The 16070-nt window shown below is 40.6% G+C and overlaps 1 protein-coding gene across 9 annotated transcripts in view; it reads right to left on the reverse strand.

Moving 5' to 3' along the window:
* Positions 1 to 13180, reverse strand: part of STXBP5L (syntaxin binding protein 5L) — a 184668-nt gene extending 171488 nt beyond the window's left edge. For 5 of the 9 annotated variants that reach the window (XM_042031707.1, XM_042031708.1, XM_042031706.1 and 2 more), the window contains exon 1: positions 11960 to 13179. In XM_042031707.1, the coding sequence (XP_041887641.1) occupies positions 11960 to 12151 (192 nt within the window). In that variant the 5' untranslated portion in view covers positions 12152 to 13179. Of the gene's footprint in view, positions 1 to 11959 lie in introns of all 9 variants that reach the window. The other 4 variants (XM_042031710.1, XM_042031712.1, XM_042031709.1 and 1 more) reach the window with 2 other exon arrangements.
* Positions 13181 to 16070: the final 2890 nt, after the last annotated feature.

Genomic DNA, 16070 nt, shown 5'->3' on the forward strand with positions numbered 1-16070 from the left:
TGGTTAAATTTCCATTTTTTAAAAGTAATACTTTTTGTAAAAATCACAGCGTAGCTAAAACTTTTCAAACCCAAGTTATTGATTGCTCTCAACCTGTATTAGGAACCAGGGCTTCAGAGCATGTTCACAGAATATTCTAAAAAACTACCTTTTTTTTTTTCCTTAGATAAAGATACCCACACATAGTTCTTTTCCTTGGCGTAAAGCTAGAAAGAGTCATCTGGAAAAAGCCATTTACAAAAGGGACTCTGGACCTGTAGATTGGGAAGGCTGATTGCTGTCCCTGACAAGATGGTAAAATAAAGACTAACAGAGCACACAGATAAAGATTGTTGCAGAAGTCAGCAGAGTTTCTTCAATGGGAAATCACATCTGACTAGTTTTCTCTAATTCTATGAAGCTGTCAGCATGCAAGTAAATAAAGGGGATATGAATATACATAAGTTTTCCAAAAGCCTTCCAAAAACATTCCACAGCAATGTATTAGAGAAACAGAAGTGTCATGGGACTGAAGAAATTTCTTTGTGGACTGAAAGCTGGTTAAATAACAGAAAACAAAGCATAGAATTTTACAGATTTTTTTACCATGAAAAAAATTCACAAGTAGAGTTCTCCACACTTGGACCAATTTTACTCATTGTCTTTAACAACCTATAAAAGGTAATGAACCCTGAAATCTCTGAGTTCATAGCTAACAGTAAGCTCCTTTGGATAGTGAAATTCAGTATTCCTGGTGACCAGCTCCTGAAAGACCTCATTAGAGTGACTTAAGTGGGCAAGAAGTTGATAAATGAGCTTCAGCATGGACAGATGTAAGATAAGACATCTAGAAGAAAAAAAAAATCTTAACTGCATCTGCACAGTGCTGAATTTGGAATTACCATTTACAACTCAGCAAAGTCATTTTTGGGCATGGTTGTCATTCCTCTGAAATATCTGGTTTAATGTTCAACAGCAACCCAAAAAGCCAAGTAATGTTAGACATCATGAGGAAGAGCATAAAGAATAACACAAAGGGCATCATTCTGCTGCTATAGAAAACTTGTGTGAGCTGTATGTGGGGGAATATGACTAAGACTTACATAAACAAGTGAGTGGGCAAGCTAAACATATTTGGCAAAGCCATGGAAGCATTCAAAAGAAATTAAAGATTAGTTTGAAACAGAAAAAAAAAAAAACCAAAAAACTTCTTACACAATAGGTAATGAACTTCTGAAATTTGCTGCCATAAGAGGTGTTGAAGGCTGACAGCATCAGAAGGCTCAAAAAGGCATTGGATAAATTCATTCACATGATTGATAAATGGATTTTAAAAGGACCAGCTAAAGATAGGCCCTCTGACATGTCAAATCCAGTGATGGTGGATGACGGGAGATTGGAAAGGGAATGGACTGCAGAAAATGATGTAACTTATTACCCTCCCTAAGTGACAATTCCGCTGCCACTGTCAGAGACTGACTGCTGGGAGATATGGACCATGGGTTTGTCTCAGCAGGGTATTTCTTACGAGCTTATTATCCTCGCCAGTAGCAGTGAAACAGAGAGGAAGTAAAAGGAGATCAGTATTGGTGGAGAAAAATACAGTAAAGAAGAAAACATGGAAAATGTGGGCACAAAGAAGTATTACTGAAATAGGAATACTGGGTCAGGAAGAAAAGATGTGCATAGGAAACAAACAAAATTTCGTAATATTTCCATACACAAACTTTTGGCATAGAATAGTAATACTTCTAGCAGTAGGCAAATTTGGTTTGTTTTTTAGTTTTTAAATTATAGAACTTACTTTGTCATAAAAGGTCACTTAATTAGCTATGGTAGAATTTTGAAAAAATAGCTGTCCTAGACATAAAGCAGACTTCAAATACAGCCTGAATTTTAAAAGTTTAGTTTCACAAATATCATACACTGATAATTATATGAAAAATAAGAGAGATTTTACAGTATTTGAAATTAACTGCCTTCTATATTATACATTTTTGTACAATGAACATACGAATTTTTTTTCCGTGACAAAGGTCTCTGCAGATACTTCCAGGATGTGCTTTTCCACTGTCATTTTCACTTCTGCAAGCTAGATGTTAAAGACTACTAAATAAGGATGGTTGTATTTAGATGGGGTTCATATAGATACAAACGGCCAAGCTAAGTAAACCACAGGGAAAAAATAAGGCCTTCTGAATTTCAAAAAGCATTCTCTTCAGGCTTGTTCTTTGAAATACACTGTAATGTATCAAAAATACAAAATTAATATATTTTAGACAGGAAAATCCACAAATAAATGAAATTACGTTTGTCCATGAGCTTCATTATTCCCAGCTCAGGTGAGGTTGGAAGGGAACTCTGTGGACTATCTAGTCCTACCCCTCCTGCCCAAAGCTAAAGTAGTTGAATTTTAATATCACTTTCTTTATCTATTTAGATCAGTGTAGCTGTGGCAAATCAACTGCTTGGCAACTACACCATCCTGCTACATCTACCACAGCACTGAGTTACAGCATAATAAGTTACAGGGTAATACATGGATATAACCATCCTAAGGGAGGCATTATGCCCTTTGGAGAAATCCCAAGTCCAAGGCGGAACAATGTATGCAAAATTGTTTCACCTCTTCCCTTCCTATTCTTTCTAAAAGAACTCTAGCAAGTTTAAAAACAAACAACCAAACCAAAAAACCCAACAAAACCCAGGCAAATACGGAAAAAGGGAAGAAAAATTGAGACCACAATGAAGAAATTGCATCCATTGTACAGTAAGTATGCCATAATGTACTTCCCACTACTGCCATTTAAACTGGCAAGAAGAAATAGGGCGTCAGCCTATGGAGAAATGCCTTGGACGTTCATAAAACTCTATCTGCCCTTGGCTTTAATGTAAAATTATAAAAAAACCCCAACCCTAAACTACTGATTGCAAAGTTCGTTTTGGCCTACCTCCTTAAGCAAGACTTCAGTCCAAATGGAGAATCTTTATAATCAAAGTAATTCAGACAGCAATTCCATTGATTTTGTTGTTGCATTGTTTAACTGTATTACTCTAGAACTTGAGACAGGCTGGTTCAGAATATCATCTGCCTGAAGGAGATCTGCTTTAGGGGTACTTACAAGAATTGAAAAATCACTCAACTTATCTGATATACCTGAAAGGAAAATATTTTGTCTTCACTATGACTGTGGATGCAGAGAATGAGATAATTTCAGAACTTTAATGAGAAATTAAACAAAATCAAAACTGTTTTTATTAAGTTTATATCAGACCAACATAGCGATAATGCTAATTAATTTTGCATGACTTCCCATTTTTGGATTTCTGAAACTTTGCTACTTTAGGCTGATTATGTTCTGTTCTGTTATGGCTGATTGTGGTTTCTGGTCTGAAGCAAATGCTTCTGTTGCTGCTTTCAGAATATTTCAATTTTTTTAAAAAATCATCCCTATTTAGGGATTTTAAAAATTTTGCTGCTGTGATAAAGTTCTTGAAGGGTGGGGGGTTTAGGGAGGGGAATGGCAGGAGAGGAAGCTACAGAAACAGTGTTAAAACTCTACTTTGATATAGAGATAATCTGTATTATTGGTTTATTCCCATGAAAATCTGTTTTGCACTGTAATTTGGTATTCTTGTATACAAATGCTATTACCAGATTTCATTACTAGCATTTACAATGTTGTTTACTATTTAATACTAAGTCATAATTGATCTTCTCCTACTTTCTTCCTTTACACATGCTGTATGCAATTTGAAGATTTTTTTTTTCTGATGTTGAATTGAGAATTTAATCTGAAAATAATGGCCAGCATCTCATCTCACAGAGGGTGAAGATATATTCCAAATGAAATTGCGGTATTTTGTGGCAGGGTTTTACCCTCTCAGAGCAGTGAAATCCAGCAGATCTTGCCCATCACTATCCCACTCTGCACTGCCCATGAAGCTACCAAGGACACAGCTCACAGACAAAAATGAAGACAGTACAGCCAAGGATCATAAGAATCAGATTTCTGTTTACATAACCACAGGCCACTTTTCCTGCCTTTGCCTCATTCAGGGAGCATTTAAAAATATATGCAGGGACAAACAATTAATAAAGTAGAGATCTCTGGACTCAGTAAAATTAAGTTCTATCCACAGCTACAATGGAATGTATCTGTAACACAAGTGATGGTGGACAGCTGTAACTGAGAGCACATCTCCTCCCTTAAGGGATACAATAGATGGAACAGGATGAATGAAGCAGAGATGAGCATTCATTAATTTATTATTATTTATTATTTTTGTGATGTCCAGTGGATAACACAGAGATCTTCTCACAGGAAGAACACACAGAGAATAGCATCCATCCTCCCAATATGCTGTGTACTGTTCAAAACAAATGTGATGGAGGACAGGAACAAAATGTAAGCAAACACTTCAAGAAAATAAAAAGATGCAATAAAGACAAGATTGCCTCACATACAGACATAACTGGATACTAGCTGAATAAGGGACCTGATCCCTGAGTGTCTGACCTCATGGCATTCTTACATAACAGATTTTAGATAAAACAGAAGCAATTATTTTTAATTTATTGGATTCAAAATCTGCAAAAACACATGCAACCATATACACATGCATCTACATATATACCACAGAATTCAGTAAGGCTCCATCTGAGTACATGCATTAATCAACTCAAAGCCTTGAATATTGAGGTTGGGTTTTTTTCAGCACTATATACAACTTAACTTCAAAGGAACCATAAAGAGTGCACCTCTTCAGACTTTGACCCTAGCTACAGGTGACAGATTGTCTCTAGTACTTTTTATTATTCATAGTCTTTGCTGGTGATCTGTTAGGAATGGACGCAGCACTTCACAAAGATAACATCTTATTACATTTGAGCATACTTACCAGCCATCTGTACCTAATATTGCTTTCTCTCCCCAGACACACATTACTTATACTTCTAATCCTACAGTCCTCTAGCTTTCCCCTATAATGATTCTAACACACATTGTGACAAATTAACATACCCCATAAGCTACTTTTATAAGCATTTTTTCTTACAACAGCCAACAGACTACTATATTCATATAGTTTAGGAAGGTATATTAGTTCATGCTCTACTGCTTCCTTTTCTCTGTTTATAAAGTGAATATACTAACTTTTCACAGTACTTTCACACAGACTTCCAAAAGTGATTTGGGCATAAATCATACACCAGAGAGTATCAGATGTCTCAAACCAGAAATCAGATATGAATGGATATTCATCTAAACTAAGTGAGAATGGGGTCTGTCTTGGATTTAGTCCAGCTCCGCCGAGGACAGCTGCATGTTTTACACAGAATATGCATTTCTATTTGGAAAAAAATCTTCATATTTTTATCCATGAACCTCTAAGTAATTTCTTGGTAATTTCTTTAAGAAATTAAGTGTAAGTATTTTTCTTTCAAAAATAAATTGGGGGTATATTTGCTCATGCAACCAACTTTTTATGTGACAGCTCCTCAATTAGAACACTCAGAGCCAACCAGGCTGAATTTCCTCCATCCTCCTAGAAGAGATTAAAAATTGCTTTTCCCAGTGCAATAGTGAGAAACTTTCTCATTAAATATCTGGTGACCCACAGGTGAGGTATAATATAGCCAGTGTGTCCAGTTCTCACTAGCAGTTGGAGTTGTTCAGCCTGGAGAAGAGGAGGCTCCAGGGACACCTTATAGCACCTTCCAGTACCTAAAGGGGGCTAAAATAAAGCTAGAGAGGGACTTCTTACCAGGGCCTGTAGTGATAGGACAAGGAGGAATGGCTTCAAAGCAAATGAGAATAGATTTAGATTAGATATTGGAAAAAATTCTTTACTGAGAGGGTGGTGAGGCACTCGAAAAGGCTGCCCAGAGAAGCTGTCGATGCCCCATTCTTGAAAGTGTTCAAGAACAGATTGGATGGTGCTTTCAGCAGCCTGGTCTAGTGGAAAGTGCCTGTGCCCATGGTAGTGGGGTTGGGACTAGATGATCTTCCAACATCTGTGATCCCATGGATTAAAAAAAAACCAACAAAAACCAAAAAAATCCCCCACTTGAAATGGCACACAAAATTAGAGAAAATAGTTTAGCCTTTAGGTTTCCCTTTCTGAAGTCAAGAGTTGAACTCAGTGATCCTCAAGGGTCCCTTCCAACTCAGGTTATTCTATTATCCTTATATCGTTAAAAATACAAGGTCAACCATAGAAAGCGAAACAATTAAAAAATACATTAAATAATCTATGCAGTAGGAATTTGTTCTCCTCTTGTAGGGATTAATTAAATTATCTTTTTCTGCCATAGTACAGCAAAGCCAGAAATCCATCTGTAGTCATTTGAGACAGAGGAAATTCAGAGTCATTCTGGCTATCTAAGGAAGTTGGACATATAAACTGACAGTATGAACAACCAACCTAAAGATCACTCTGCAACTGTGCAGAATATGTGCAACAGAATGTGAAAACAATGGAAGACACAATGGGAAGATGTGGGATAAGTTAAATATGCTAGAAGAAAAACAGATGCAAAGCAGGTCAAGCAGGAAACTCAAAACAGTGGACACTGAACATTCTGGCATTTTGGATTTACTGTGGCCTCTATACTGCAGGAATAACAATAATTTCCACCTCACAGAAATATTATGAAGGTCAATTCATTAATGTTTATAAAGCTTTCAGAACTACAGTGGTGAGCACTTCTGTTAGAAAAGTCCATGGGGAACATAATATTCAGGGATGCTCCGAGTTTTAAGTATGCAAAGAAATATTGAAGTACTTTCCTATGAGCAAACACTACTTGTTCTGCTAAATTAAACCTATAGACGAAATATGGGATCATGTAATTAAAAGTTGTCTGTGCAAACAAAGTTATTTAAGAAATGTGGAAATTTTGAGTGCTTTTGAGTTCAGCAACCTTAAAAGTCTTGAAATAATTTTGAAGATGCAATTGCACGTGTTGGCCATGAAGGGTGTGCATTACTTCATTTGAGATTAATAATGCAAAAGGATAGATATTTGCACAAAAAACCCCAAACAAGTTAATCCAGTTATATGACTACAGGTACCTTAAAATCTTCAAAGATCTTTCAAAAGAAGCTTTTAATGTGCTATGCTCTTTCCTAGGGGTGAGTCCTATTTCTAATTAATACAAACACTTAGGAAAGAAAAATACATTATGCTCATCACAACTTCCATGAAATTACTATAATCTAATTTAGAAGTGTCATTTGTGACTCTGTAGTTTTAAACAGAATAGGGTTTTGCATCTAACTTTAGATCCAAACTCTGGTATAAAGGAAAGAATCCTTCCCAACATTACCTTATTTACCATTTAAGTACCGAATGAACTCCGAGAACTTACAAATAAACGTTCATACCAATTTTAAAATGGGTTTTCACTGAAATGCAGCACTTTGCATGCATTTTACTTTTTTGTTCCCTGTATGACCGTAGTAAGGAAATAAGACAGATTAACCCAGCAGCTCAAACTGACTAAAACACTGTGGATAGCTTGTAACAAAGATTTTCTTTTGTTTTTAATTCTTCATAATCAAAAATGTGCTCCTGCAGCATTGTGCTTAAATTGCCATTCCAAAATTCATATTCTCTCTATTATCACTGAACTGTAGTGTCATGTTGCATTTGCAGTTAAAGTACCTATTTGACTGCTGTCAGAAGCATTAAATGTTTATCTTCATAGGTTGACAAAATAAGGTATTACCATCTATAAACTCTGGGAATTAAAATTTAAGACCACCTGATAGGAAATCCAGGTAATTAAGGTATTTAAACTGGCTACTGATTGACTGTATCTTGAAGGCCTGTTTTTGCAAAATGTAAGCAGGATTAGGAAGGCACAACTGCAGTTGGCTATGGGATTCCATACCGGTTTTAACAAAAGCCTAAAACTATTCTGGCCTCCGTGGGTTTTGCACAAAGACTGGGTAATGTACATACTAAAACTACGACTATACTATCAATATAAACAAAACAGCAAGATTTAAAGGATGGTTATTGGGCTGTAAGACTACCCAGTAACAACACTGAAGACCAGTTTGGAGAAGAACAGAAATCTCATGCTTTGGGGTTTAAAGGCAGTCCTTAACCATTTGGGGAGTAATTCTTTGAGAAGAAGACTAAATTGTCAGTTCTTGGACCTTTTTGTGGGTATCCAGGTGCTGCCTACAGCAAAAGAAAACATGTTTGAGTAGATTAATTGTATACCTGGTAAAGTGCCACTGTTACTGTGCTCTTAACTGAGGTCTTGATTTCAAAGTTATTAGCCTCATGCTCTACGAATTCACCCTATGATTGTTCTTCAAGAAAACCTTGAGTAGTTCTACTCGGGAGACTTATTTTCACGAGGAACAAGTACTTACATACAAAAAAAATTTACATCTTCATTCTTACTCATTTTTTTCCAACTGCGTCATCCCCTAACAAGCAACCTTCTGAAAAAGTAATAAAATCACTGTTTTCTCCTTTTAACTTCCCTCTGCTCAAAGTTCTACTCAAATGATTTAAAACATCCTAACTGTCATCTTCTCACTTCCTCTATTAATAGCAGATCTCTCCCCAGTGCTGTGTTTTAGTTTCTAGATGCTCTGGACAAACACAGGTGAGTCTAAAAATCCTTACCAGAGGGAAAAAACAACATGTATACAGAGGGAAAATACAAAGAAGCAAACCCAAGGAAATTAGGTCTATCCCAATTAAAATTAACATAGACTTCATTAGCTTATTCTACTGGATCATGCCTAGTTTTAGGATGATGCTGCTATCTCACACATTCAGTTCAACTATTGTGAACTATAATCAATATTTTCATGATTTCCACTTGGAGACCCAAATCCCAAGAGCAGCCCCTAGATACAGCCTAAACTGTACCTCAGCTTCCTGTTGTCACAAAATAGCTATGACAAAAATTTCACATTGCTTGAGTACTTTGAAAATGGTGCCACTGATTCATTATTACAGCTACCAACATATAAATTTGTCATGCTTAAAACAGGACGTAGCTACTCCATAAGTAACAGTTTCAAGAATATTTCATTCTTTCAGTACAGAAGATCACATTAATGTTTTAAATATAAATGTCAAAAGTAACTCATTGAGAACATCTCAGTGTAAAATATTCAGTTTACTTCTGTTAAACTCTAATCAGTATCTCAAAAGGACATTGTGGTAATAAGCATCCTAAAAATGCCACAAAATGGAGAGCTGGCTTTCAGGTGTGTTACAAATGAAAGCAGGTGTGTTACCATTCAAAACCAGTGTCCTGCTAGAGGATTGGATCTGTGTTTTCCGTCAAGCAGATCTCCCACAAACTTCAGAAAGGCAATTTATTTACATAAAAATTGCAGGGAAAGGCCCTTTAATTCTTAAGTATGAGTCAGCTTTTATGTTTCACTTCTAAATGAGGACTTTTATAATCAGCAAAGAAAAGAAAACCAGTCTGAGGTGTCACTTAGGCTGTTAGCCCAGACGCCTTGATGCTGCAGATAACAAACCAAAACTGCCATTAGCTTTACTCAGTTCTGTGTGCAGCAGGATCACAGATCATGGATCCTTAAATATGCAGCCCATAGAACTTACGTAACTGAACATGAAAATACCCAGTTCAAATACCAGAAGTCCTTGCTCAACAAAAGCTTGTGGAGGACAGAATGTCGGTGCATTTTTAGTTCAGTTCAGGTTGACTGAGGTACAAATTCTGGCTGGGCTCTGGCCCCCTGGAGCAGGCAGGGTGAAGCTGCGCCTGCATCAGGCCCCACTGCCTTCGGCTCCCTTGCAATAGTGCAGGACGCAGGACTGGGCCCTCACAGCTTCTGGGGCTTCCTTCAAACATGCTCGTGGTGCTCCTCAAGTGCTCGAGAGCCGATGAAGTGGAGCCCGTGGATAAACACTGCAGAGTGTCAGGAGCACATGATCACCGAGTGTTTTGGAAGTTTGCTTTCGGCATACCTTTGCATCTTGAAAAAAGGAAGCCGGTGTTTTGTGTACAATAGACTTCTGCAGTAACATGCATTCATAAGCAAGTGCTGCTGCAAGCAACCAAAAGGTTTCCTATACAAATATTTACTTTGTTGAGAACATTTTAACCTGAGAGCTAAGACAGACAAGTATTGGCTACTGAAATCTTCTTCAAATGACATATTCCTTTACACATATTTCAAGCAGATCTATCAGAACACAACACTGTCTTCAAGTAGCATCAAAGCAAACAAGGGAAATAATGGAGATTAGGAAAAAAATAATTTCATTTCATCTTACGTTGCTCATTTTCAAAAATAGGCCATACAAAATAAGACTATGTCTCACTAAATACAGATCTTCATCCCTATCATATGATTTAAACATGAAGAACCATGTTGAGTTTTAGCCTTACTTAGAAATCTTTGAATGTCAGACCTTTTAATGATATTTTAATGTACCTTGATTGTTTGTATTATCTTTTTCCTGAAGTGACAAAAATGCGAAATCACTGTACTGAACACCTGGAGTTTCAAAAAATGCTAAATTACCGTGTACATAAGCAAAAGTAGTCAAATCCACGCCTGGGAAGCAGGTATGATTCTTATGCACTCATCACTGACACTATTAAACTACAGAATAATTTGAGTCAAAAGGCTGGAACCTGTTGTGGTTCAGGATGGCAAAAACTATAAAAAAAAAAGATTAGAATTTTGTAGAACCTATCTAAAGGTCTCTGAGTCTTTAAGCCATAGGGGCTCACCCTTCTCCCCTTGAACTCTGGAAGAGTTTTGACACTAGCTGTAGCTGAAAGCCAAACAGAATTAGAAACATGATATCTGAGATCAGGAAAGCTGTTTCACAAGGAGCAGATCTGCACACAAAATGCCTTATAGGCTTGTCTTGGTTGTTTATATTTCTTTCTTCTTCCCAAAACATGAAAAGAAATGATGATGTGCAGGAGTTGGCTGTAATCTAAATTTCAGATCAATTTGTATCTCATTAATAAAAGCAAAGTATACTTAATAGGTGGGATCCATTTACTACTAGTAACGCAAATTGCACTAATTAAAAATTCTGGTTTTGAAGCTTCTAATCAAAACAATTAAGCAAACAAAACTTCTAGTAAACCCACCAGAATTCACATAAAAGTGACAGGTAATAGCAGAGGATCATAATCTCCTTTCGTGTTTTGTCTTCATTACAAAAGTATGATTTTCATATTCCAGAGTTGGTCAGAAGTACCAAACAGTTTGTACTATTTTACAGGTACAAATATTTAAGACCACCACTAAAAGCTTTGTTGCAGAAAACAGATACAAACCAAAATACATACAAGGATAGCTTATGCTTTCTACTCATAGAAAATTCCCACTTAAGGAACTGACCAACACATCAAAACCAATGCCAAACAGATTTGGCAACTTTTGGTATTTATGCTGTCCCACTAAGTTTGCTACCATGCAATCATAAACTTCAGTACTCATGGTAAACAGCCACCCTGAATCTACATCCAGCTCCTCACAAATAATTTAAATCCTAGGTCCAGTAACCGCTGCACTGTCTTTTACTTCTAGCTTGTACCTTTTTCTTAAAATAGAGAAGGAAAGGCAGGGAGGATAAGAAGAGTGAGGAGGGGAAGTAGATGTGTACAATTTTCAATTTCTAATGACTTGTAAATGTTATCGGGACTAGCACCAATTGATTTGCTTTCCTGTCCACAATCCTGTCAGCACTTTGGGGTCCAAGTGTGAACTTGGAATTCGGCCCTGAGTGCTGAAATCAAGATTTATACAAATTTACTGACCACCCCAACTCTGCAGCAGGAAGAAAAAAGCATCCAGTGGATCTCTGTCTTTTCATTCCAAAGTCCTTATACAACCACTGCAGCTGTCACCTAAAACGCTTATTGATATCATATTACTACCCCCCCACACACCCCCAAATCCAAAGTAGCTTTTATTATTTCCATAGAAAATAAAAATACAGCCTTTACCTTACAGATCTGAAAATAATCTGAAGTGAGCGTCTCCTGGATCTCCTCTCTGGGTGTCCCTGCAGCTCCCGCAGTCCCTCCTGGGTGCACGGAGCCACCACCAGCCCCACTTCCACTGCCACCGCCACTGCTTCCAACAGGGGATGAGGCAGTTAAACCATCCAAAACTTTGCGAAAATTAAATTTCTTCATTTTGGAAAAATCTTTCGGAAGATTTGGGGGGGGAGAAAGGATGTGTCGTAACACATTCAGCTACATGTAGCGACCGAGAAAGTCTTTAATGGTCCTCTTGAGTGAGGCAGCACTTTAAGTCTCTTGTACCAAACAGAACGTCAATATTAGGTATAATTGATTGAAAAATACAAAGGCTTCATTTTGTCAGACGCAAAAGCTACCTGGAAAGGTCCTTTCCAAAAATAAATAAATAAATAAATAAATAATCCACAAGCAGCAGGACTAAGATTTACGTTCAAACAAGGAACAATGGAACAACCGCCATCGGGTTCGCTCACAAAATCCACATTTAGCAGTGGTCAAAACAGAAAAGTAAATAAAAAATTCAAGCCGGCATCCAAAACAGCGGGATCCATCCCTCTACCTTATCTGCCTAAGATCTGCCTTCGACACTTGATTATTTCAGCAAAACTACCAGAATTCGTCTACATTCAATTTCCCCTTCCCCTCCAAACCCCTTTGAGCCAGGGGTATCACTGCCCCCGACGTTTCCGAGGAGCGGATTCCCCGTTCCCAGCCGCTGGCGCGACTCCTGTTCCTGGTTCCCTGCCCACCCCAGCAAATGCCGGCAGCCGCTGCCGCACTCGGTGTTCCTCTCTCTCTCCCCTCGGGCTCCACGGCGGGGTGCGAGATGCGGGCTGAGAGCCCCCTCGCTTTCCTCGCCGCCCCGGCCGCCGCTCCGTGAAGAGCGACGGCAACGAGCGACCCCCTAAGTCAGTCCGGCCGTCCCGGGCTGACCACCCGTCCCGTCCCTGCGCTGACGGACCCACCGCCCGTCCCGATCACCGAGCCTGAGCCGCTGCCGTGCTCTCCCCCCGGGGCCGCTCCGGCGGGACCGGGCTCCCTTCGGCGCCGGGGGGACCCGAGGCGGGGAGAGGCGGGGCGGGTGAGGAGCGGAGCGGGGCAGGTGAGCGGGGAGCGGCGGTGGCGGCGGCTCCTGCCCGCCCAGCGCGCTCGCAGCCGTTCTCCGAGGTACTGAAACCTCCGCCGGCGTCAGCCGCAGCTCCTCCTCCTCCCCCTTCCTCCTCCTCCTCTCTCTCCCTGCCTCCCTCCCCCGTCCGCCAGGCCCCGCCTGCCGCACCAGCGCACAGCCGGTGCCTGCACCCTACACCCCGCCCCTCGCTCCCGGCTCCGCGGTGGGCGGGGAGCGGGAAAGGCGGGGAAACGTTAGTGATTGACAGGCACCCGCGGGTTCCTATTGGTTACTGTGGTCAAGTCCGGTGGACGTGACTGGCGGAGAGGGGAGAGGGGGCGGGGACTGCGCGCAGCGTCCCGGCGGGCGCTCGGCTTCAGGTAGGGAACGAGCGATGTCTGACAGCCGCCGCCATCCGCGGCTCCTGATTGGGGCGCTGCGAGGATGGGCACGCGCTGCCACCAATGGGAGCTCAACTCCGCAACGCCCCGCCCCCAGCCCGGCGGGGTGGGCGGGGCCAGGGCAGCCCCCGCCCCACTGCGGCGAGAGCGGCAGCGGCCCCGGCGCTGCTGAGGGGGAGCAGCCCCCGGGGGGAGCGGGGCTGGCGGGGAGCTGCGTTTGTGGCCGTCGGGAGGACTGAAAGTTGGTTTCGCAGCCTCAGCGGTGTGCGGGGGGTCAAACCGCCCCTAAATTCGGTATGAAGTTGTGTCAAGGGACGTCTGGGTTGGTTATTAGCAAAAGGTTCTTTCACCCTGCGGGTGTTTAGGCACTGTAACAGGCTCCCCAGGGAAGCAGTCACAGCACCAAGCCTGGCAGAGTTCGAGAGCGTTTGGACAATGCTCTCGGGCACGTGGTGTGACTCTTGGGGATGCTCCTGTGCAGGGCAGGAGATGGACTGGATGAGCCTTGTGGGTCGCTTCCAACCCAGGATATTCTGTGATTCTGTAAAGATGTCGCGGGAGATGACGGTCTCGGCGGTGGCAGAGAGGGGTGCTGAGTGAGGAGCTCCCGGTTTTGGCCATAGCACGGAGGGGTCTGTGCGGGTCGGTGCTCAGCCCGCGCACTGACATCGCCTCCCCGGGGACAAATCCCTTTTCCCTTCCCGGGAGGAATACGAAGGACCCAGGGCTGCCCTTCCCGAGGCTCGCTCCGAAGCCGTGCAAGTTGCGTGGGATAGCTCTCTGGCCTCCGAAGCGCGATCCGGCACACGAGGTGTTACACTGCACACAGGCCTCTATAAAAGGGTTATTCGGGTCGGGAACAAATGAGGCAGCGATTAAAAGTGACTCACGGCACAGCGCTGTCAACGTGGTTGGAAGCCGAGAACTGAATAAAATGGTGTGAGGAATTTCTTCTGTACGGGAATAAACACATAACACCTCTCCTCTCCTGTGTAGGAATTAATACGTAACACCTCACCAAAGTGTTGCACATTCCTCACACTTGAGGTGAACAATGAGTGCACACTGGTCACCTCATTTTTCAGATGTTTCAGGGATGCTTAGTGTAGTTCTGATACCCACTGTAATACCTAATTTGTTTTTTATGAAACTTAATTTCTGTGAAGCAAGATAATACTCTTTATTTCAGCTTCTTACACGGAGATCCATACTTTATTTTTCTTCACTTTAGCTCATCCCTTTGTGTTCACAGGTACTCCCCATCTGAATGATAAGAAGGTTGCAGTAAAGTTCAAAGAATAACTGTAGCTTCACTTAATGCCCTCATGAAAAATAAAGGATACATTGCTGATGAAACTGGAAAGGTTGATAAGTTTCCCTAGCCAGGAAAAAAGGGAACATAACTTTGTATGGGAAACAAAATATATGAGGACTATGGCAAGGAGACAGAAATGAAAAAGGGCATGGAACTGAGTAAGCAAATCTGTAAAGATATAAGTAGAGAGTTTTGGAGAATAAGGGAAAGTCAAAACCCAGTTGAAGCTATTTGAAGAATGTCATGTCCTACTGATATTATGTTCAACAGAGGCAATGCAAGTTAAAAAAAAAAAAAAGGCTAACAAAACCCGAAAGAAAGATAACAACATGAATTGTAAATAGGAAAGGGAAAGATCAGGTTAAAAATGAAATAATTAGGATGAAGAAAATGTCACAGACAGACTTGCAAAAAGTCTATCTGGTAGTCAGGGGGTACTAGAGGAAGAAAATCTGATAACAGTAGTTTTACAGTTCTAGGGAGGACAGAGATAAGACAGCTTATTTAAAGTCAAGAACAAGAAGGATGAAAATTAGAAGAATTTGATATGATAACTTTGGAGGTGGAATAAGGTGCAGACATTTTTTGAATACCAACAACACTTCTCTTCCAGAGAATCACTATGGAGAGCTGGGTATTGATGATTAGATACTACCTCAGGGTATCCAAAAGGGCAAGCAAAGGATCCTCACACTGCCAGTGTGCTGTTAGGAAAACTGACTTGTGGGAAAACAAACCAAACCAAACCAAGCTGACCAATAAAACATTATCAGCCCTGTTTAAAAACACCAACTGAGGAAAAAACTTTGGCTCACTACTGGTGCACATAAGGCATGTACGTCCCTTTTAAAAGTTTTTCTCTTAAGCTGGACACAAATCCAGAAGCCGAGAGACAATGATGGAAATGAGAGTTGTGGGATGGTGCAGAGGGTGACAGGGCACTCACTGTAGGCCATAGGCAAACTCAGGAATAGTTACAGCAGGCAAAGAAAGGAGCCCCATTCAATGACCAGACTGCTGAGAAGTTTGTTGTAGAACAACAAAAAAAAGGAACAATTTGGTTTTGACAGAGTAAAAAAAAAACATTGCTTTTTTTTTCAGTGGAGAAACAAGCAGTATACATGAGGCATTCTCTTGCTGGCTTGTACTGTTTTAGATGGTATTGATATTTCATTGGATACTTCTGAGATTGCCACCAACAGTTTTAATAAAAAGTTGGTAAAATTAGGAAAATGTGGAAAGATTTTA

The sequence above is a fragment of the Corvus kubaryi genome, unplaced genomic scaffold, assembly GCF_017639235.1.
Source record: "Corvus kubaryi isolate FWS band 111438036 unplaced genomic scaffold, C.kubaryi_AGA036_p1.0 37341, whole genome shotgun sequence".
NCBI lineage: Eukaryota > Metazoa > Chordata > Aves > Passeriformes > Corvidae > Corvus > Corvus kubaryi.